The following is a 16,036-nucleotide window of genomic DNA, read 5'->3' as shown; positions in this document are numbered from 1 at the left end:
TGCCTTGGTAAAGACACTATCTGTTTGTTCCTAGGAATGCTGCTCAGTATTTTTAAGGATTCTTTCATAGGTCCTTTAATATATTTCCTTTACCTACCCATCCATAGATATCTCATAAACCCTTTAATTTTTCCCTCTACATATTCATTCATTGTGATTTCACCCTACAATGTGACTTCATTTATCATCCATACAATGGTTACTTTCCAAAGTGTATCTATTTCTATCTGAGCTCTTTCTCCCCATCTCAAGTCCAGTATATTTTGGTGGTGTTGATACCCTATATTTTGATATTCTTCTTGTTTCAAGAGCAACTCAGTTTGAAAATACCTTAAAACTCAATTAATTTTAGTCCAAAAACTCATTTCTCCTTTCTCAGAAATGTTTCAGAAAACAGCAGCACCAGCTGCTGATTTACCCACGCCAGTGAGTTGAAGGGTCATAAATCCTTAACACCCTTTTTCTCTCATAGTCCATATCTAGCACCAAATTCTACTGAGACTATGCTATTCATAGCTTTGGAATGTGTATTCTTCATTCTTATTATTACTTTTGTATAGATTACAATAATTCCTTTTGCATAGGTTTATGAAACATCCTTCAAATTGATTATTTCATTCTCTCCAATTCATTCTCCACACCACTACCAATATTTTACTTAAATAAAAACATGATCATGTGATTATCCTGGTAAAACATCTCAATGAACATTTATGAATCTTAAATATACATTTCTTAGTATGATATTCAAGATCTCTGTTTCTTCCCTCACTTGTGCTCTATATTCTAACAATGCTGTCATGTCCTCTCTCAATTTTGAGCCTTTCCAGGTGCTCTTCTCTGTCTGGAAAATGTATATTCCACTGTTTAAATTGTCTAATTTCTACTTTCCTACAGTTCTCATCACAGTCATCAGTTCTTTGATGTTCTTTCTTAACCAGTTAGACTAGATTAGTTTCCCATAGCATGAATAACCCACCCAATTAGATTGCTTAACAGAGAGTATTATACCCACTTGGTAACTAGTCTCCTTCAGTGAGAGGAGGGACTGCATTTTCCTTACTGTTAGCTGCATGCCTGAATGTGGTATTGGTTACAGTAGGCACTTAGTTAATACTTGCTGCATTGAAAGTAGAATTACCCTTTTATCAGTATAATCAATAAAATATATGATTTTAAGTGCAATTTTTAACAAGTCATCATACTATATGCTGGGAATTTAAAGCATATAAAAAGCATAAGATTTCTGTACTCAAGTAGTTATGATTTAATTGGCCATAAATGATCTAAATCCATTATGAATGTAAGCTGATCAAGATAATGAACAATAAGCTGTTTACTATTGTCTAATAATTGCTAAAGGTGATAATTGGAGCATTTATCCTAATAATTCCTTGAAATTCTATCACACTTCTCTTCTGCTAAACCCTAATGAAGCCCAATTTCTTGCCTGTAAACAATACCATTTCCATGATAAATAAGAACAGGCTTATCCAATTAGAAAAATAAGCAAGCGTTTTACGAATGGAAATGTTCCATTCCACAAAGGTTTTCAGTTTCCACGATCCTCTCACAGTTTAGTGAGGGAGAAAGTGATCAAAATATATAAGTTAAAACAGCATAGTAATTGCAATGATGGCCATAATTGAAATGTAACAGTATGGGTCAGGACTAGCTTGAATAGCTATGAAGCTTTGATATATTTGATGTTATAATAATTTATTGCATCTGATGAATAACATAAAAATCTAATTATTCTAATAATGCTATTGAAATTTAGATTTTTTTCTGATATCTATAAGCATATAAAACTTCTAATCTCTCTATTATATGTCTTTCAATTGATAAAACATAACTTTCAAAAATGATAGTAAAAGTGGAGAATTTAAGTCAATTATTTGTGAATAGTTGTCTCATAAATCTTTATTTGTAGATTAATTTCAGCAAAATCTTATGTAATAGTCAGGATTTGTTCATTTGTTCTTTTCTTCCAATATTTAAAAATAATGTATTAGGGAAAAAACAGATATTAAATAATGAGGAAAGCTTACTAACTTTAAGAATTTAAGGCCTTTGTCATAATCACCAAGAAGATTAACTCTGTCGTGTAGAAACTAAAATATTTTGTAAAATAAAACTAGATATTTTGTAATACCAATGTAAATATAGTAAAACAAGTTTCTAATTTGGTAAAAGTATTTCTTAAGCAAAATACATGGGAATAACTAAAAAGACAAGATTTGTTTTCCTCCTTACGTTTTATTGTTTTAAATTAGAACAATTGGATCAAATTATTTGAGTCAATACTGAAGTTGCTTCTTATTTAAAACATTCCCCAAATACATGCCAACTCTCTTTTTAGAATAATTTAGAAGAAAACATTATTTGACAACAAATGTCAATATTAAAAAAAAAGCCATGGTGGTGTCATTCTCCAAGAATGCCTGTAGGTAAGGGAAAGGCAAATGATTTTCTTTTTAACAACCTTGAACGCAGATGGGAATAAACAGCATTTCCCCGGGAAGCAAAATCAGTCTCTGAGAACTTCACAAGATAGGAGTTGCTGGCGAGCAGCACTGCACATTAAAACGTTGCAGAATTAGTTGGAGGTCATTGTGATAGCCCTGCCCCAGTGGAGAACGATTGGCACTTCACTATAGATTTCCCTGCCAGACCCTATTCCTGTTTGACACTTTCATTTAACCCAGTCACATTTTCTCCTCTCCAAGGTTTAAAACAGGGATCAAGTATATTTCTTTAATAATGTCACATTCCCAGAGTGACTCCAGTGAGGGGACTATTGAAGGGCATAGTTACTAAGGACCATCACGTAGGAAGATAATAAGTGATGCAGTAAAGAGATGCTCCCACCAGGGCCTTGAAGATTAATTCAAACAGCTGTCACAGAATTTCATACAAAGTATGAAGTAGATATCTGTGACTCCATTTCTAATTTACAAATATTCTCAGGTTTTCCACTATTCTCACACAATCATACATTAAACTTTAGGTCTGCCTATATTTTGGTAAATTATACTTGTTTTTTTGTATTTTTTTAAATGGCTTCCATGTGATCTATCACATTGAACTGTCTTCATTATGACATATTTTAACGGGCTAGTTGTCTTCTCCAGGCCACACCAAGCACATCATTTGCACGGGAATTTCAACAAGTATAACTTCTAGAGTTATCGATTCCTTTGAGTTTGCCCTCCTCTCTCTAGTGTGTAGTCTCACAAACTCTCCCAAGTTGTTTCCAGCTCTTCTTCCCCTACCATCTCCTCTCGGCTACAGGTCAGCATGTTATCCCCCTTGAACCAGGGTTTGTGCCATTTCCACCCCTACCCTTTCACCCAGCTCACTGATTCCTCTACACTCAGCAGGGGAACTCTGGCTATCCCACTGCTCTTGGCATTGCCCCTCCTGACCACACTAATGCTGGGGACTCACAGGGTGACAGCAAGTGATGCTGAACACTGAATTCATTCTTTTCAACAGATACTCAAGGCTCTGTGGGAATCAGGATGTATGCTTTTGTACCTGAGCCTCTCGCCACAGCACTGCCACTGGAGACCTTATAGAAGCCAAGACACACTGCACCACTGTATTTGTCTTTCCAAGGTCATCTGACTCTTTACACTTCTAGACAACTTCTGGGTATTGCACTGTGGTTGATTCTCAAGATTAGATGCCACGTGACTACAACCTGCCACTGGGCATGTTACGTATCATTGTATCCTCTCTGGTTACCACCACCAGGCCTGGAATATACTAAGCACACAATAAATCTTAAGGAATGGAGCTGAATTTATTTTGGTTGCTAAGACTCACTTTTCTTCTAAGATGGGGAAATGATTCCCCAATCTTTATTGCATATTCTTTTATAGAAGTTTAGGCCTAAAGAGGTAAGTAAGTGTTATCACCAAATTTGGAGCAAGTTCAAGTAACAGCAATGCTGTTTTATCTGGAGTGACTGTTCCACGTGATACTCATGAACTGTCACTAGTTACCTAGAAAAAAAAAAAAAAGGTACACTACAGCCTTCCCATGCTGACTTTTATCTTGTCATCTTTTGGACTTGTTTCTCCCTCCCTTCTCCCCAATCACATGATTTTATCAGACATACTGCATAAATTTGAACCTCAACTATCCATAAAATTTGTGTTGTTTTATTTTATTCTAATACTTATATATGTGATAGAGTGTGGTATAAGCTATTTTTAAATGGGAGAAATCACATTCAAAATAATTCATTTTTGTTAACACACAGTAATATTAAAAATCCAGCCTCCAAAATACAGTGAAATGAGACATTTAAGTAGTGTTAATGAATTCCAGAGTCTCTTGTATGTTTTACTATGAGTTAGTATTATTGGCATGGATAATTAATTTGATTGAAATATCAGGAGTTATTTTTTCTTCTTGATGTGGATTTCAATAAAGCATACTTTCTTTTCTCTCTTTTTTAAAAACTTGTCATTAGCTCTGTTTAGTCCTAGTCATGATAACTGAATGGAAAGACAGAAACTTCAATTCAAAAGAAAATCTCAGATCTTCTGTTTTCTCAGAATCTAATGAATACCTGGTGCCTTTGAAATGCATTATATTTGAATTTGTTGGAAAGCAGGGATGGAGAGAAAAAAATTAGTAACCAAGAGGCAAAGTAAAGGAAAAAAAGATCTGTGCGTTATAGCTAGAGATATATTACTTTCTTTCTTTTTTTTTTTTTTTTTGTTGTCGTACGCTGGCCTCTCACTGTTGTGGCTTCTGCCGTTGCCGAGCACAGACACCGGACGCGCAGGCTCAGCGGCCATGGCTCACGGGCCCAGCCGCTCCGCGGCATGTGGGATCTTCCCAGACCGGGGCATGAACCCGTGTCCTCTGCATTGGCAGGCGGACTCTCAACCACTGCGCCACCAGGGAAGCCCAAGACATATTACTTTCAAATATCTTTTCATCATTTGATGATAATGTAAATGCATGTAGTATTTGCTAATTCTGCTTGTTGGCACTTTCATGATTATGGATTTTATTTTTTCCCTACAAGTTATAAATTTGGTTACAGTTTTGACTCTGCTATATACAAGTTAAAGATAACATTTAAAAATTTTCTATAGGTCTTTATATCTTTAAAGACCTAAACAAAAAAAATCTGTCTTATAAATATGCATTTTTTCTTCTAATATATATTTTAATTAGTAGTATGAATAGATATACGATTTAGAGAGAATAGATTTCACCCATTTTCATCAAGCCTCTATAGTAGATTTCAATTCCAACTTGGAATGTGGTGCAATATATAAAAAATTCCAACAGCAGTTCTGTAGTTAAAGGCATTATATAGGTTCTGAGTTTATGGCTGCTGGGGTTAAGCTACTTTCTGATTAGAGTTTAAAGGTATCTGGTGGTTGGTTGCTAGAATTTCACTGAATAAATGGCCCAGCTGCCCAAATGACAAGACGACTGAACCTATGGAATCCTAGAATTGTGTTTCAAAAAACAAAACTTTAAAATCTTAAAATGTGACACATATTTATTGTTATGAGTAATGGTTGTACGTTACATTATTAGAAAGAATTTAAGAGAACTGAACATCTAAAGTATTACTAGGATATGAGAAGTATGGAATACATGCTAATAGAAATGATGAGTTTGGCTAGTTGCATAAATAATATTTGCACACACTTTTGCAAGCTTTTTGATGAATCTGCTCTTCTTTTGGGACAATCACCCTCTATTGGGTTTGACAGGTTCTTTCACTGACTAACCAAGATAGACATCCACGCAATCCCTACAGAATGATATGAATTGTTTGTCAATTGTTAGCCAATGAGAGAGGCCAACTGCAAATGCTTAGTTCACTGTCTCCCCCATTTGAATAGATTTTCTTTTCTTCTGAGAGAAAAAATAATTGCTTGCCTTAAGTTAGAACAGCACATATTGGGAAAAAAGGGCAAGGATCAACGAATGCCATCCTTTCAAATATTTTATACTATTACTTCTGCTTGAATTTTAATGGTGGTAATGATAAATCTGAATCTACTATAATGCAGTAACATAGAATATAGAATAAAGGCAAAGACATATATACATATGTATAAAATATAAGATACATATCTATTTATATTTTATACCTAAAATTTTCCTGTATGTATCTGTTGTATGCAGATGTTCCAAATATTGCCTAAAAATATGTGAACTGGAGATTTATTTAAAAGTTCTCTTTTCAGATCAGGAATCCACGTTGTATATGCATTTCCTCAGTGGATTCATGTCCTCTGGGCTTCCTCTTGCAGTTGTCATCCTTGTCTCCTCTGTCATCTCATCTATTTTTCAGTCTACAAATATACACCTCTTCTCTAATCTCTCCCATCCTAAAAACAACAATAACATCAAAACCAACTCTTCCTGACACCATATCCCTCTTTGTTTACTGCACACTAGGATGTGTTTCCATTCCTCTGCTCTAATGCACACAGACATTTGTTGAGAAAGTATTTGTAATATCACGTCACACATTCTCATCTTCCATTCTCTCCTCAATCTATTCCAAAAGGGCTTTCATTCCCATAACTCTACTGAAATTGATCTCACCCATGTCTCCAGTGACCTACATCTTGCAAATCCAGGCTTTATTTATTTCTAATCTTAAGGATCTTGAACTTTCAATAGTATTGGATGTAACTGATATCTTCACCCTCTCAATACACTTTTCTTTTGGGTTCTCCAACACTGTTTACTCTTGTTTCTTGACTACCTCATCAGCCATCACTCAAGGTTTGGTTTCTGTGACGCAGTGCATCCTTGGTCTTTTGATCTTTCTCCTCCCACATCAGCCATCAGTGAGTCTCCTTTGCTGGCTCTAATTCCACAGCTTGATTTCCATCTGTTGTAAGGCTCCAAGGCTAAGCACTGGAACTTCTTCCCTTCCCTATTTATACCCTCTCCTTAGATGACCCTGGTCAGTGTCTTGATTTAAACACTGTCATTATGCTGATGACTGCCAAATTTATGTCTTCAGCTTTGACCATTCCTCTGAGGTCCAAGAGTATGTGAGGATGTCTAAAAAGCATGTGAGATGTTATTGACCAATATAAAATCTTGGTATCCCTTGCCACTATAAAGCGTTTCCCTCCCTTAGTCTTTTGCAAGTTTTCAAAAAGCTTTTTCCCCTTGTTCCCAATGACAAAAGTGCTGCTGAGGATGTGGAGCAAATGTCGCATCTTCTATTCATGTGCACATTCAAAATGACATCCTGGTTCTTATATTGAGGATTCTAATAGCAGCTTGATATTTAGAAGACACTAATTTAACTTTTTAAATATACATTTATTTATTGGCTCCGTTGGGTCTTCGTTGCTGCACATGGGCTTTCTCTAGTTGCGGTGAGCGGGGGCTACTCTTCCTTGCAGTGCACGGGCTTCTCACTGCGGTGGCTTCTCTTGTTGTGGAGCATGGGCTCTAGGTGTGCGGGCTTCGGTAGTTGTGGTACACGGGCTCAGCAGTTGTGGCGCACGGGCTTAGTTGCTCCGCGGCATGTGGGATCTTTCCAGACCTGGGCTCGAACCCGTGTCCCCTGCATTGGCAGGCGGATTCTTAACCACTGGCCATCAGGGAAGCCCTAATTTAACTCTTAACTAAGAAAAAGGACTCAAATTTCAAAAAGTTTGGCAAATCACAAATGCCATTAGGATGACACATGACATGTAGCCATTTTTAAACAAAAGTCTAGTATTTGGTGGCAGGGTTTTCACTTAAGAGGTTTAACGACAAATTATTAGTTTAAATGTCTTAGCTTTTTTAAGGCACGTGTGGGCCAATAAATAATGTATACCCTGTTCCCACATCATTGAGTTTATTGTCAGGCAACACATTTTTATTGCATGCTCCTGTATACTAAAGATTATGCTAGATGCTAAGGTTACCTTAGTGATTTAAGGACACATGTCCAAAGACCTCAAACTGGTATAGGAGACAGGCAATAAACAAGCAATACATCAATAATTAATATTTCAAATTGGAAAAGGGTGTAAAAAGGAGAGGAAGTCAATATTAAAGGAGATAGCAAAGGAAAGCTCTACTAAGTTTGTTTGCTAATTTGTTTTAATAATAAAAGGTTATTTCAACTGAGTTCATCAAATTTTGAATAACTACTAACTATGAGACACTATGTTAATTAATGAGAAGGCAATGATGAAAAATGTATATTACCTGATACCATGGAGCTTGTTGTCTAGTACTGATTACTACTAAAATGTTTGTTGATGCTCTTTGATTTTCCAAAATAAATGCTTAGTTCATTTATTTGGTCTGAAATTTAATTTTGAATATGATAAGGACTTAATTTTTATTCTTATAAGTTACCTAGACCAATGGTTTCAAATGTTTCAAGAATAAGGACCTATATTCATAATTAATATATATGAAGGGTTTTCATAGATTTGTATTTTCTATCATTTAGGTAAAAAACAGTCTATAGTCACTATGAATTTAGTTAACTTTAATAAGTGTGCATTTACTCAGAAGATAATTTATATACATTTTTAGTAATATATATTTGTAATGTACACTATATATTTAGTAAACAATAGTTCATACATTTGGGGAAAGGATTCCTTATTAAATATCAGCTACAGATACAGAGGTGGAACTATGGCTATACTTGAATTTTCTACTGCTTCCTACCCAGACATGAGGGAAAACTCAATGCCATACATTTGTATAGTGCTTAAAAATGCATGGGGAGGGAAGGATGAATAGGTGGTGCACAGAGGATTTTTAGACGATGAAATTATTTTCTTTGATAATGGTAGATACACGTCATTATATGTTTGTCAAAACTGATAGAATGTACAACACGAAGGGTGAAGCCTAATGTAAACTATATACTTGCGGTGATTATGATGTGTCAGTGTAGGTTCATTGATTATAACCAGTGTACCACCATGATGCAGGATGCTGGGGGAAAGTTATACATGTGTGTGTTGTGGGGCGAGTGGATCAGGGATACATAGGAACTCCGTGCTTTCTGCTTAGTTTTGTTGTAATCCTAAAACTGCTCTAAAAAATAAAGTCGATTGAAAAATAAGTTTGTAAATGTATAGGGGAAATCTGTGTGTATGCATATGTACATATATGTGTATGCATAAACACATACATGCATATATGTATTAAATGAGACTGTATACATTTATAAAATGTAAAATTATATATAGAGACAACACATGAACAAGTGTTATCTTAAGCCACATCTGTTAACAAAAGCAGTATTCATACACATACACACATAATTTATGACTTTGTATACGCATATATTTTCAATCTTTATAGTAGCTTTTGAAATATATAAATATCTTTGTCATTTTAGTGACATGCGATCCAAGACTTAGAATGTTTAGGCGTCTTCCAAAGTTCACACTGCTCTAAGGGTCACAGCAAGGGCTTAACCCTGACTTCTTTGGTTAACTATTATTATAATCATATTATTACCCTCCTCTGCTGAATTTATAACAATATAACTGGAAACATATTTTTTAAAACAATGTAATAAAATTTACAAATTACATATTTTGGTAATTTTTTATTTGAGGAACAGCTTTTAAAAAATTAATTAGGTAATAAAAGCAGCGAGAGGAAGAAATATTAAATATATCTTGGGATGTATATACTTTCAGCCTGTGATGGCTTAGGTGAAATCCCATGCCTTAGGGCATGAGGAAATGTTCTCTTTTCTCAAATTTTCCTCAAGCCATGAGATTCTGTGCACTGACCTGATTTGATTTGGGGAATAGTGCTGTTGGTATTGAAATTCAGTATTTTTTACTTTTAATTTAGGAAAGTCACTTTCCCTTTATTTAAAATAGGTATGTTGCCTGAATTATTGAGTAGCCATGTCCCTTAACAGCAACTCTAATCACTTTTATGATGGATAGAAAATGTACACATCATTACTGTGAAGTTAATTTAATTCTGTTCATGTTATTAAACAAATCTTTAACCACATATCACTGTCATTTCCTAAGTTTTTTAAGTATCCCTGAAATGGCCAGTTTATATACCAATGTATTTTTCAAATTGTAAAATGAAAAAGATTAGCTGACGCAGTGCAGTAGCCCCAAACACAATGGGACAAAGCAGGTGAATTGCCTCAGAGGCAGCTTTCTTAATGTTTGACTTTTTCTACATTTACTGAATACTTAGAAGTGCCAGAGGTGGTGCAGGGCCTAAAAAGGATTTGCTTTTCGGGATTTAGAGGCCAAAATTTAGACAGTCATATGACTGTATAATCATGAGAACAATTCTAATTTAACATTTAGAAATGTAGGGGATTTTGTATGATGGATTTATGATAATTTTTCTACATAATTGAGGGAACAGATACTACTCTGTCTTATTTAGTGTGGAAGTTTCTTACAGAATGTAGATTGAAAGATGGCAGTAAAAAATAGTCCTCCATTTCCAGAGAAATTCAGGAAGTGGGAGTATTAACTTTCTGGTAATCTGATCTGTTATTAAGCCTCAATTACTTCCTTTCACCCACCCACACTATCTATCCTCTTCATACAGGCAAGTCACCAGATTACAATGGTCTGTGATCGCAACTGGAATGCATTCTCTGCCATGATTCAAGTACACAAGTCCTAGTCCCCCCAGCATGACACATTCACAAGGATATTTCCCCCCAAGAATTTCATCTCAGGAACTGCACCAATATTTCCTTTCCTATGTAAAGCATCAGTAATGTCTTTTATTACTCTATATAAATTATTCTCATTTAGTCTCATTGAGTGAGAACTTAAAACTTTACCCAGGTTTTTCCAAATTAAAAGGATATCAGAATATTTTATGTCTTCAAGATAGCTTTAAAATAGTAATGTTGTAACTCTAATATTCTTGAGAATCTATTCCAAGTCAGCATACGGTTGGCTATACATATTTCCTCTACTGATAGTTAAATACTGATGAAAGATAAATGAAGAAATATCTGCAGGATGTTGCTTCCTTACTGAAATGAAATGAAGAATTATACTGATCACTAGGAAAATACTGTGCTTGTTTCTTATGAGACATGTAGGTTTAGTAACACATTTCTACTATTTGTTTAAAAAAATGAGATACACTTTTAAATAAATGCTAGCAGAATAATTTTTTAAGGAAAATTCACTCTAAATCCATCCTAGAAATTCTATACTTGTAGATGTACTTAAAGAATACAGCTTAGCAAGCATTGAAGCCAATAAATCAGACAAATATCTTCAAATTCAATAATCAGATATATCTTTATGACTTTGACAACATTTGGTGATCAACTGGTTATTTGACTTTTCAAAGGGTTAACTAATGCCTGCTTTAATAATACCTTGAATAATGAGAATGGAAATTTTTGTTTCCATGTGATTCATTTTGATAGAAACCAAATTGTCACGCTGACCTGTCTTATGGCATGTTTTTCTGAATGTAATTTCTAAAAGGGGGAGACTTAGCAATTTGTATTGTGCTGAATTTTATTTACAGTGTTGCTTTCATAATTTACTTGGCATACATTTATTTTCTGGAAACGTTTATTGAACTCTTATGAATAGTTGAGATGTACCCAGCATCCTTCCCCCTTTTGTCCTCAACCTTGCTACTTCTTGTTGACCCACATCTTACAGGAAGGGGGCTTTGCCTTTTTGCATGGGTGAAGCATATAAACTAATTTAACCAACCAGCCCAATACAACCCTATACCAAATAAATTCAGTAAAAGTAACTCTCAGTGTTTTGGGAATTCTAGAAATCAGATTTCCTCTCTTCCTCTCTACCATGTATGTAGTGTGCAGATATGAAGCCTTGAACATCTGTAGTCATTTGCTGCCAAAAAGACAATCTGAGAGGAACAGAGCCCTAGAAAATCCCAGGGAAATTGATCTGGGCCCGAATCATGTTTAATGTCAATCACAATTTAGCTCTTGGCATTGCCAGTCATGTGAGGAAATACTTTTCTTGCAATCATTTGCCAGTTTGAATCAGGTCTGCACTTTTTGGAAAATGAATTACGTACATAATGGATAAGAAATTTGTTACCAGGAATGAGGTTACAAGTAACAGGGGAGAATTCTTTAAAAGTGAGGGAAGGGCTTCCCTGGTGGCGCAGTGGTTGAGAGTCCACCTGCTGATGCAGGGGACACGGGTTCGTGCCCCAGTCCGGGAGGATCCCGCATGCCGCGGAGTGGCTGGGCCCGTGAGCCATGGCCGCTGAGCCTGTGCGCCCGGAGCCTGTGCTCCACAACGGGAGAGGCCACAACAGTGAGAGGCCCGCGTACTGCAAAAAAAAAAAAAAAAAAAAAAACCAAGTAAAAGTGAGGGAAGTGAGAAAAAAGACCACTCTGAAAAATCTTTGTTTTACAATTGCATGGTGGTTGGTTAAAGTGAAGTTATTGTACTTTGGACCTAGAGCATGTGCTACCAAAACTACTGTATTTGGCACCTGAGAAAAGAAGAAGTAGTAGGATGATGGATTCTACAGACAAAACAGAAACAATCTTGCTTTGTTATGTACCTCTCAAAGCAGAAAGAATAGAAAAGAATGTTTTGCCAAGCGTGGCTCCTCTGTCTTTGGTGTGCAATATACCTGCATTAGTTTAATTTGCAGGGACCCCCATGATTGGGAAAGTTGAATTACTTACAACAAGCCAAATGGAAGGTTATCAGAAGCAGAGATATGAGAGACATGGTAGGAGAATATAGAGAGGAATAGGAAATACATGGCCGTATCCTAGCATATTTTTAAAGCACTGTCTCCTGAAAAAAATATAAGCACTCACATTATGGAAATAAAATCAAACTAAAGGTTGAGAGAAGAAAATAAATATAATAAATACCACTACAGTCCATTGGCTTCTCTAAAGATACAACATATACCTATATATACATATATATATATACACATACATATATGCCTATATGTACATATATACACATGCATATATGTACATATATACACATACCTATATGCATATATATACATATATACACATATATATCTCTAAAATATGTCTTATACAGATAAATGTTTCCCAATTAAAGATGGAAGCAAAGCTATATTTATAACATTATTTTGAAAAGCCTTCATAAGAATATGATTTTCACATTATTTAAGGTTAGTATCTTAAATGTTTTCAACATGTAATTAGATGACATTCTTTTTATAGATATAAATCAAGTAAGCATTATTTTCCAAAATGATTTACAGGTTAAACAATATTCTTCTAAGATGCTGTGGATACCAAACACTCATGAAGAATGATTTTTAATACACATATCAAAAAAGTTATTTAAGTCTGATTTCCTTTTAACAGTCTTTAATTTTCTGATTTCCAGTTTACAAGTGTTTAAAATGGACAAGTATGATTTTTCCTCTTAGTAATAATGTTGATTCAAGATATTTTGATTCAATATATGGCAATAAGTCTCCACATGTTAACCATTAGTATCTTGGGTTTTTTTAGTGGGATGTAACACTAACAACCACTACCTACAAAATACATCATTATTTTGTTGGTTTTACAAATCTCTTCTCCACTTGTCAATTCAAAAAAAAAAAAAACATTCTAAGAATTAGGGAATACGGAAAACTTAATGAAATTGACTTCCAGATTTATAATCTTTCTATTTTATCCTAGAAGAGAACATTAAAAATATGTCATTGCTATAAAAGACCATCTTGTTAACGTTACAAAAGATTGGTGGGAGCAAGAACTGTGTCACTGATACGTGGAGCTTTGGAGTTATCTCTACAAATTAGGAAAATGTTCAAAGGTAAAAAAGGAAATATAGCAATCCCTAAACCATGTTGATGATGAGTAGCTTAGTCTAAACTAAATATTTTTCCACTCATAATAATCATCCTCCCCTCAAATGCCTTTTAAAAACATACATTACACAGTACAGTAGCAGAAATCAAGGACAACACAGACTATTTTCAAGAACAGAAAAGTCTCCAGCGAAGAAAGGTATCTTATAGCAAAGAGCAGACTTCTTTAGAGACATTAGTCAATTAACCTGCAATTCATTATGAAGATTTTTCTTTCCTCACATGGGGAGAGTCTACTCTATTTGAAGTTGCCACACCGTTTTCTGTTCCTTTTCTAGAAAACCTGCCCTTAGTCCGTTTCTTCTTCACACTTGGGGCCTGAAGAGGAGCATCTTCTTCCATCCACCTCTGAAGCTGAACATTAAATAAATTCCATGTTATGTATGCTTGGATAGTGCAACTGGATGACAGGACAGCAATTTTCGCTGCCAACACGTTCACATCTTCGGTAGTGCCGTCCGAATTCCCATTCTGCCCTCCAGCCAGGTGAAAACCAACAGTGATCACAGAAACAATTAAAGTCACGAGTCGACCCAAAATAAACACAATGGCCCACAGAGAAAACTCTTTCTGGTACTTTTCATCGCTAAAATAAAACAGGTCGCAAAAGTGGGAAAGGAATTCCACAAAATAATGCATCATCAAAAGAAGAAGTCCCAGGTGATTCAAGTACAAGAGGTAAGCTCCCGCAATGTGAAAGAGGTGAAGACCAACGTAGACAACTTGCTGGGAGAGATCTTGAGGTTTGATTCTCTGGAAGTAGAGTTCAGGAAAGGCGTGAAACCAGTAAGCCAACTGTGAGATATAGAAAAACTTCATCTGAAATGTCATCATGTTATTGGGATGAGCCCTCCATAAGACAGTCAGGTCTGACAGGCAGTTTTCAGAGTGTAGAATGAATGTGCCCCAAATACAAGAGACAAGGAAGAATACACTAAACTGACCAGATTCGTTAAATTTGCTTTGTTTCGGTTTGGGGAACTGCATTCGCCTGTTAATTCTATCCAAGACATACTCTTGAATAGTGGCGTGAATGATGATTGCCACCAGCATGTAGAAGAACACTGTGGCCAAATCTTTGGCACCATAATGATAAAGGAACTTAGGTGCTGTGGCTCTTTCTTCTGCTTCTTCGGCAGGGAAGGTAACACCGTGCTGGAGAGTAATAAAAACGATCGACACTTCTGCTGTTCCCTCGAACATGAGCCCCAGCACGAAGAACATCCCCACACAGGCGACAAGGTCCGCATGATTCTGCAGGATGAATTCCTGGCTCAGGACTGGGGGGTTCTTGGAGCCCTTCTTACGAAACGTCATGGTGGCGCTTCCCAGTTACTCACCGACGAGCGGCAGCTGCCTCCCCGTGGCTGCTCCTCAAGGCGCCGCCGCCGCCGCCGCCGCCGCGGCTCCGGGGACTTCACTCCCCATCCCGGAGCCGGTCCTGGGTCGCTACGGCCACCCAGGAAAAAAAAAAAGAAAAAAAAAAATCAAAGCAGCTGGCCGAGCAGGACTGAGCATGCGCGCCAGGGCCGGCGGAGGCAGGGAAGGAAATCGAGCGCCGCGCCCCTACCCGGCGCCAGGCCCGGGGTTGCGAGCGGTGATCTTCCACGTTGATCGGCGCCTCTTTAAATCCACTGCCAGCGTCGAGATGCTCCTAAATGATTTGTCCATAGCATCTTCATTACTGACCGTGACAAAGCAGGACAGAACTCTGCTTGTTCTTCAGCAGCATGATAATGATAAAAACCAGCATAGTAATAATGATAGAAGCAAACTCTCCTAGTGCTTAATATTTACCAGGTGCCTTTACTTTTATACATGGAAACTTTCTAGAAAACTCAGTGAAGAAAATAATAGTGTTTTAACCGTTTTTAAAGATTATTTTTATTTCTTCCAAAGGAGAAACTGAGGCACAGAGGTTAAGTGGTGTGCCCAAGATCACACAGCTGGGAGGCGTTAGAGCTACGATTTGAATCCAGTGCCTGTGCTCTCGACCATTGTATTCTAGTACCTCTTATTGTAAATCAGTCACACCTGGAAATATTTTGCTAGCGCAGCAACAGAGCGTACTCAAAAACAGTTCCCCGATTGGCAATAATAATTGTGGCAAAAATATTGTCTAGTCAGTAATCAGATTTATTGCATTTTAAAAGATGGGGAGTTGGTTGGAAGGGGAAAACTA

At 36.3% G+C, this 16,036-nt stretch overlaps 1 protein-coding gene across 1 annotated transcript; it reads right to left on the bottom strand.

Moving 5' to 3' along the window:
* Window positions 1-8,597: 8,597 nt before the first annotated feature.
* On the bottom strand, window positions 8,598-15,316 carry TRAM1L1 (translocation associated membrane protein 1 like 1). The gene has a single exon (XM_067735208.1). The coding sequence runs from the start codon at window positions 15,169-15,171 to the stop codon at window positions 14,053-14,055; it is 1,119 nt and encodes a 372-aa protein (XP_067591309.1). The 5' UTR covers window positions 15,172-15,316; the 3' UTR covers window positions 8,598-14,052.
* Window positions 15,317-16,036: the final 720 nt, after the last annotated feature.

This window comes from Pseudorca crassidens, chromosome 4, assembly GCF_039906515.1.
Source record: "Pseudorca crassidens isolate mPseCra1 chromosome 4, mPseCra1.hap1, whole genome shotgun sequence".
Taxonomy (NCBI): Eukaryota; Metazoa; Chordata; class Mammalia; order Artiodactyla; family Delphinidae; genus Pseudorca; species Pseudorca crassidens.
Note: the sequence above shows the minus strand (reverse complement) of the source record. Positions and strands in the feature narration are given on the sequence as shown.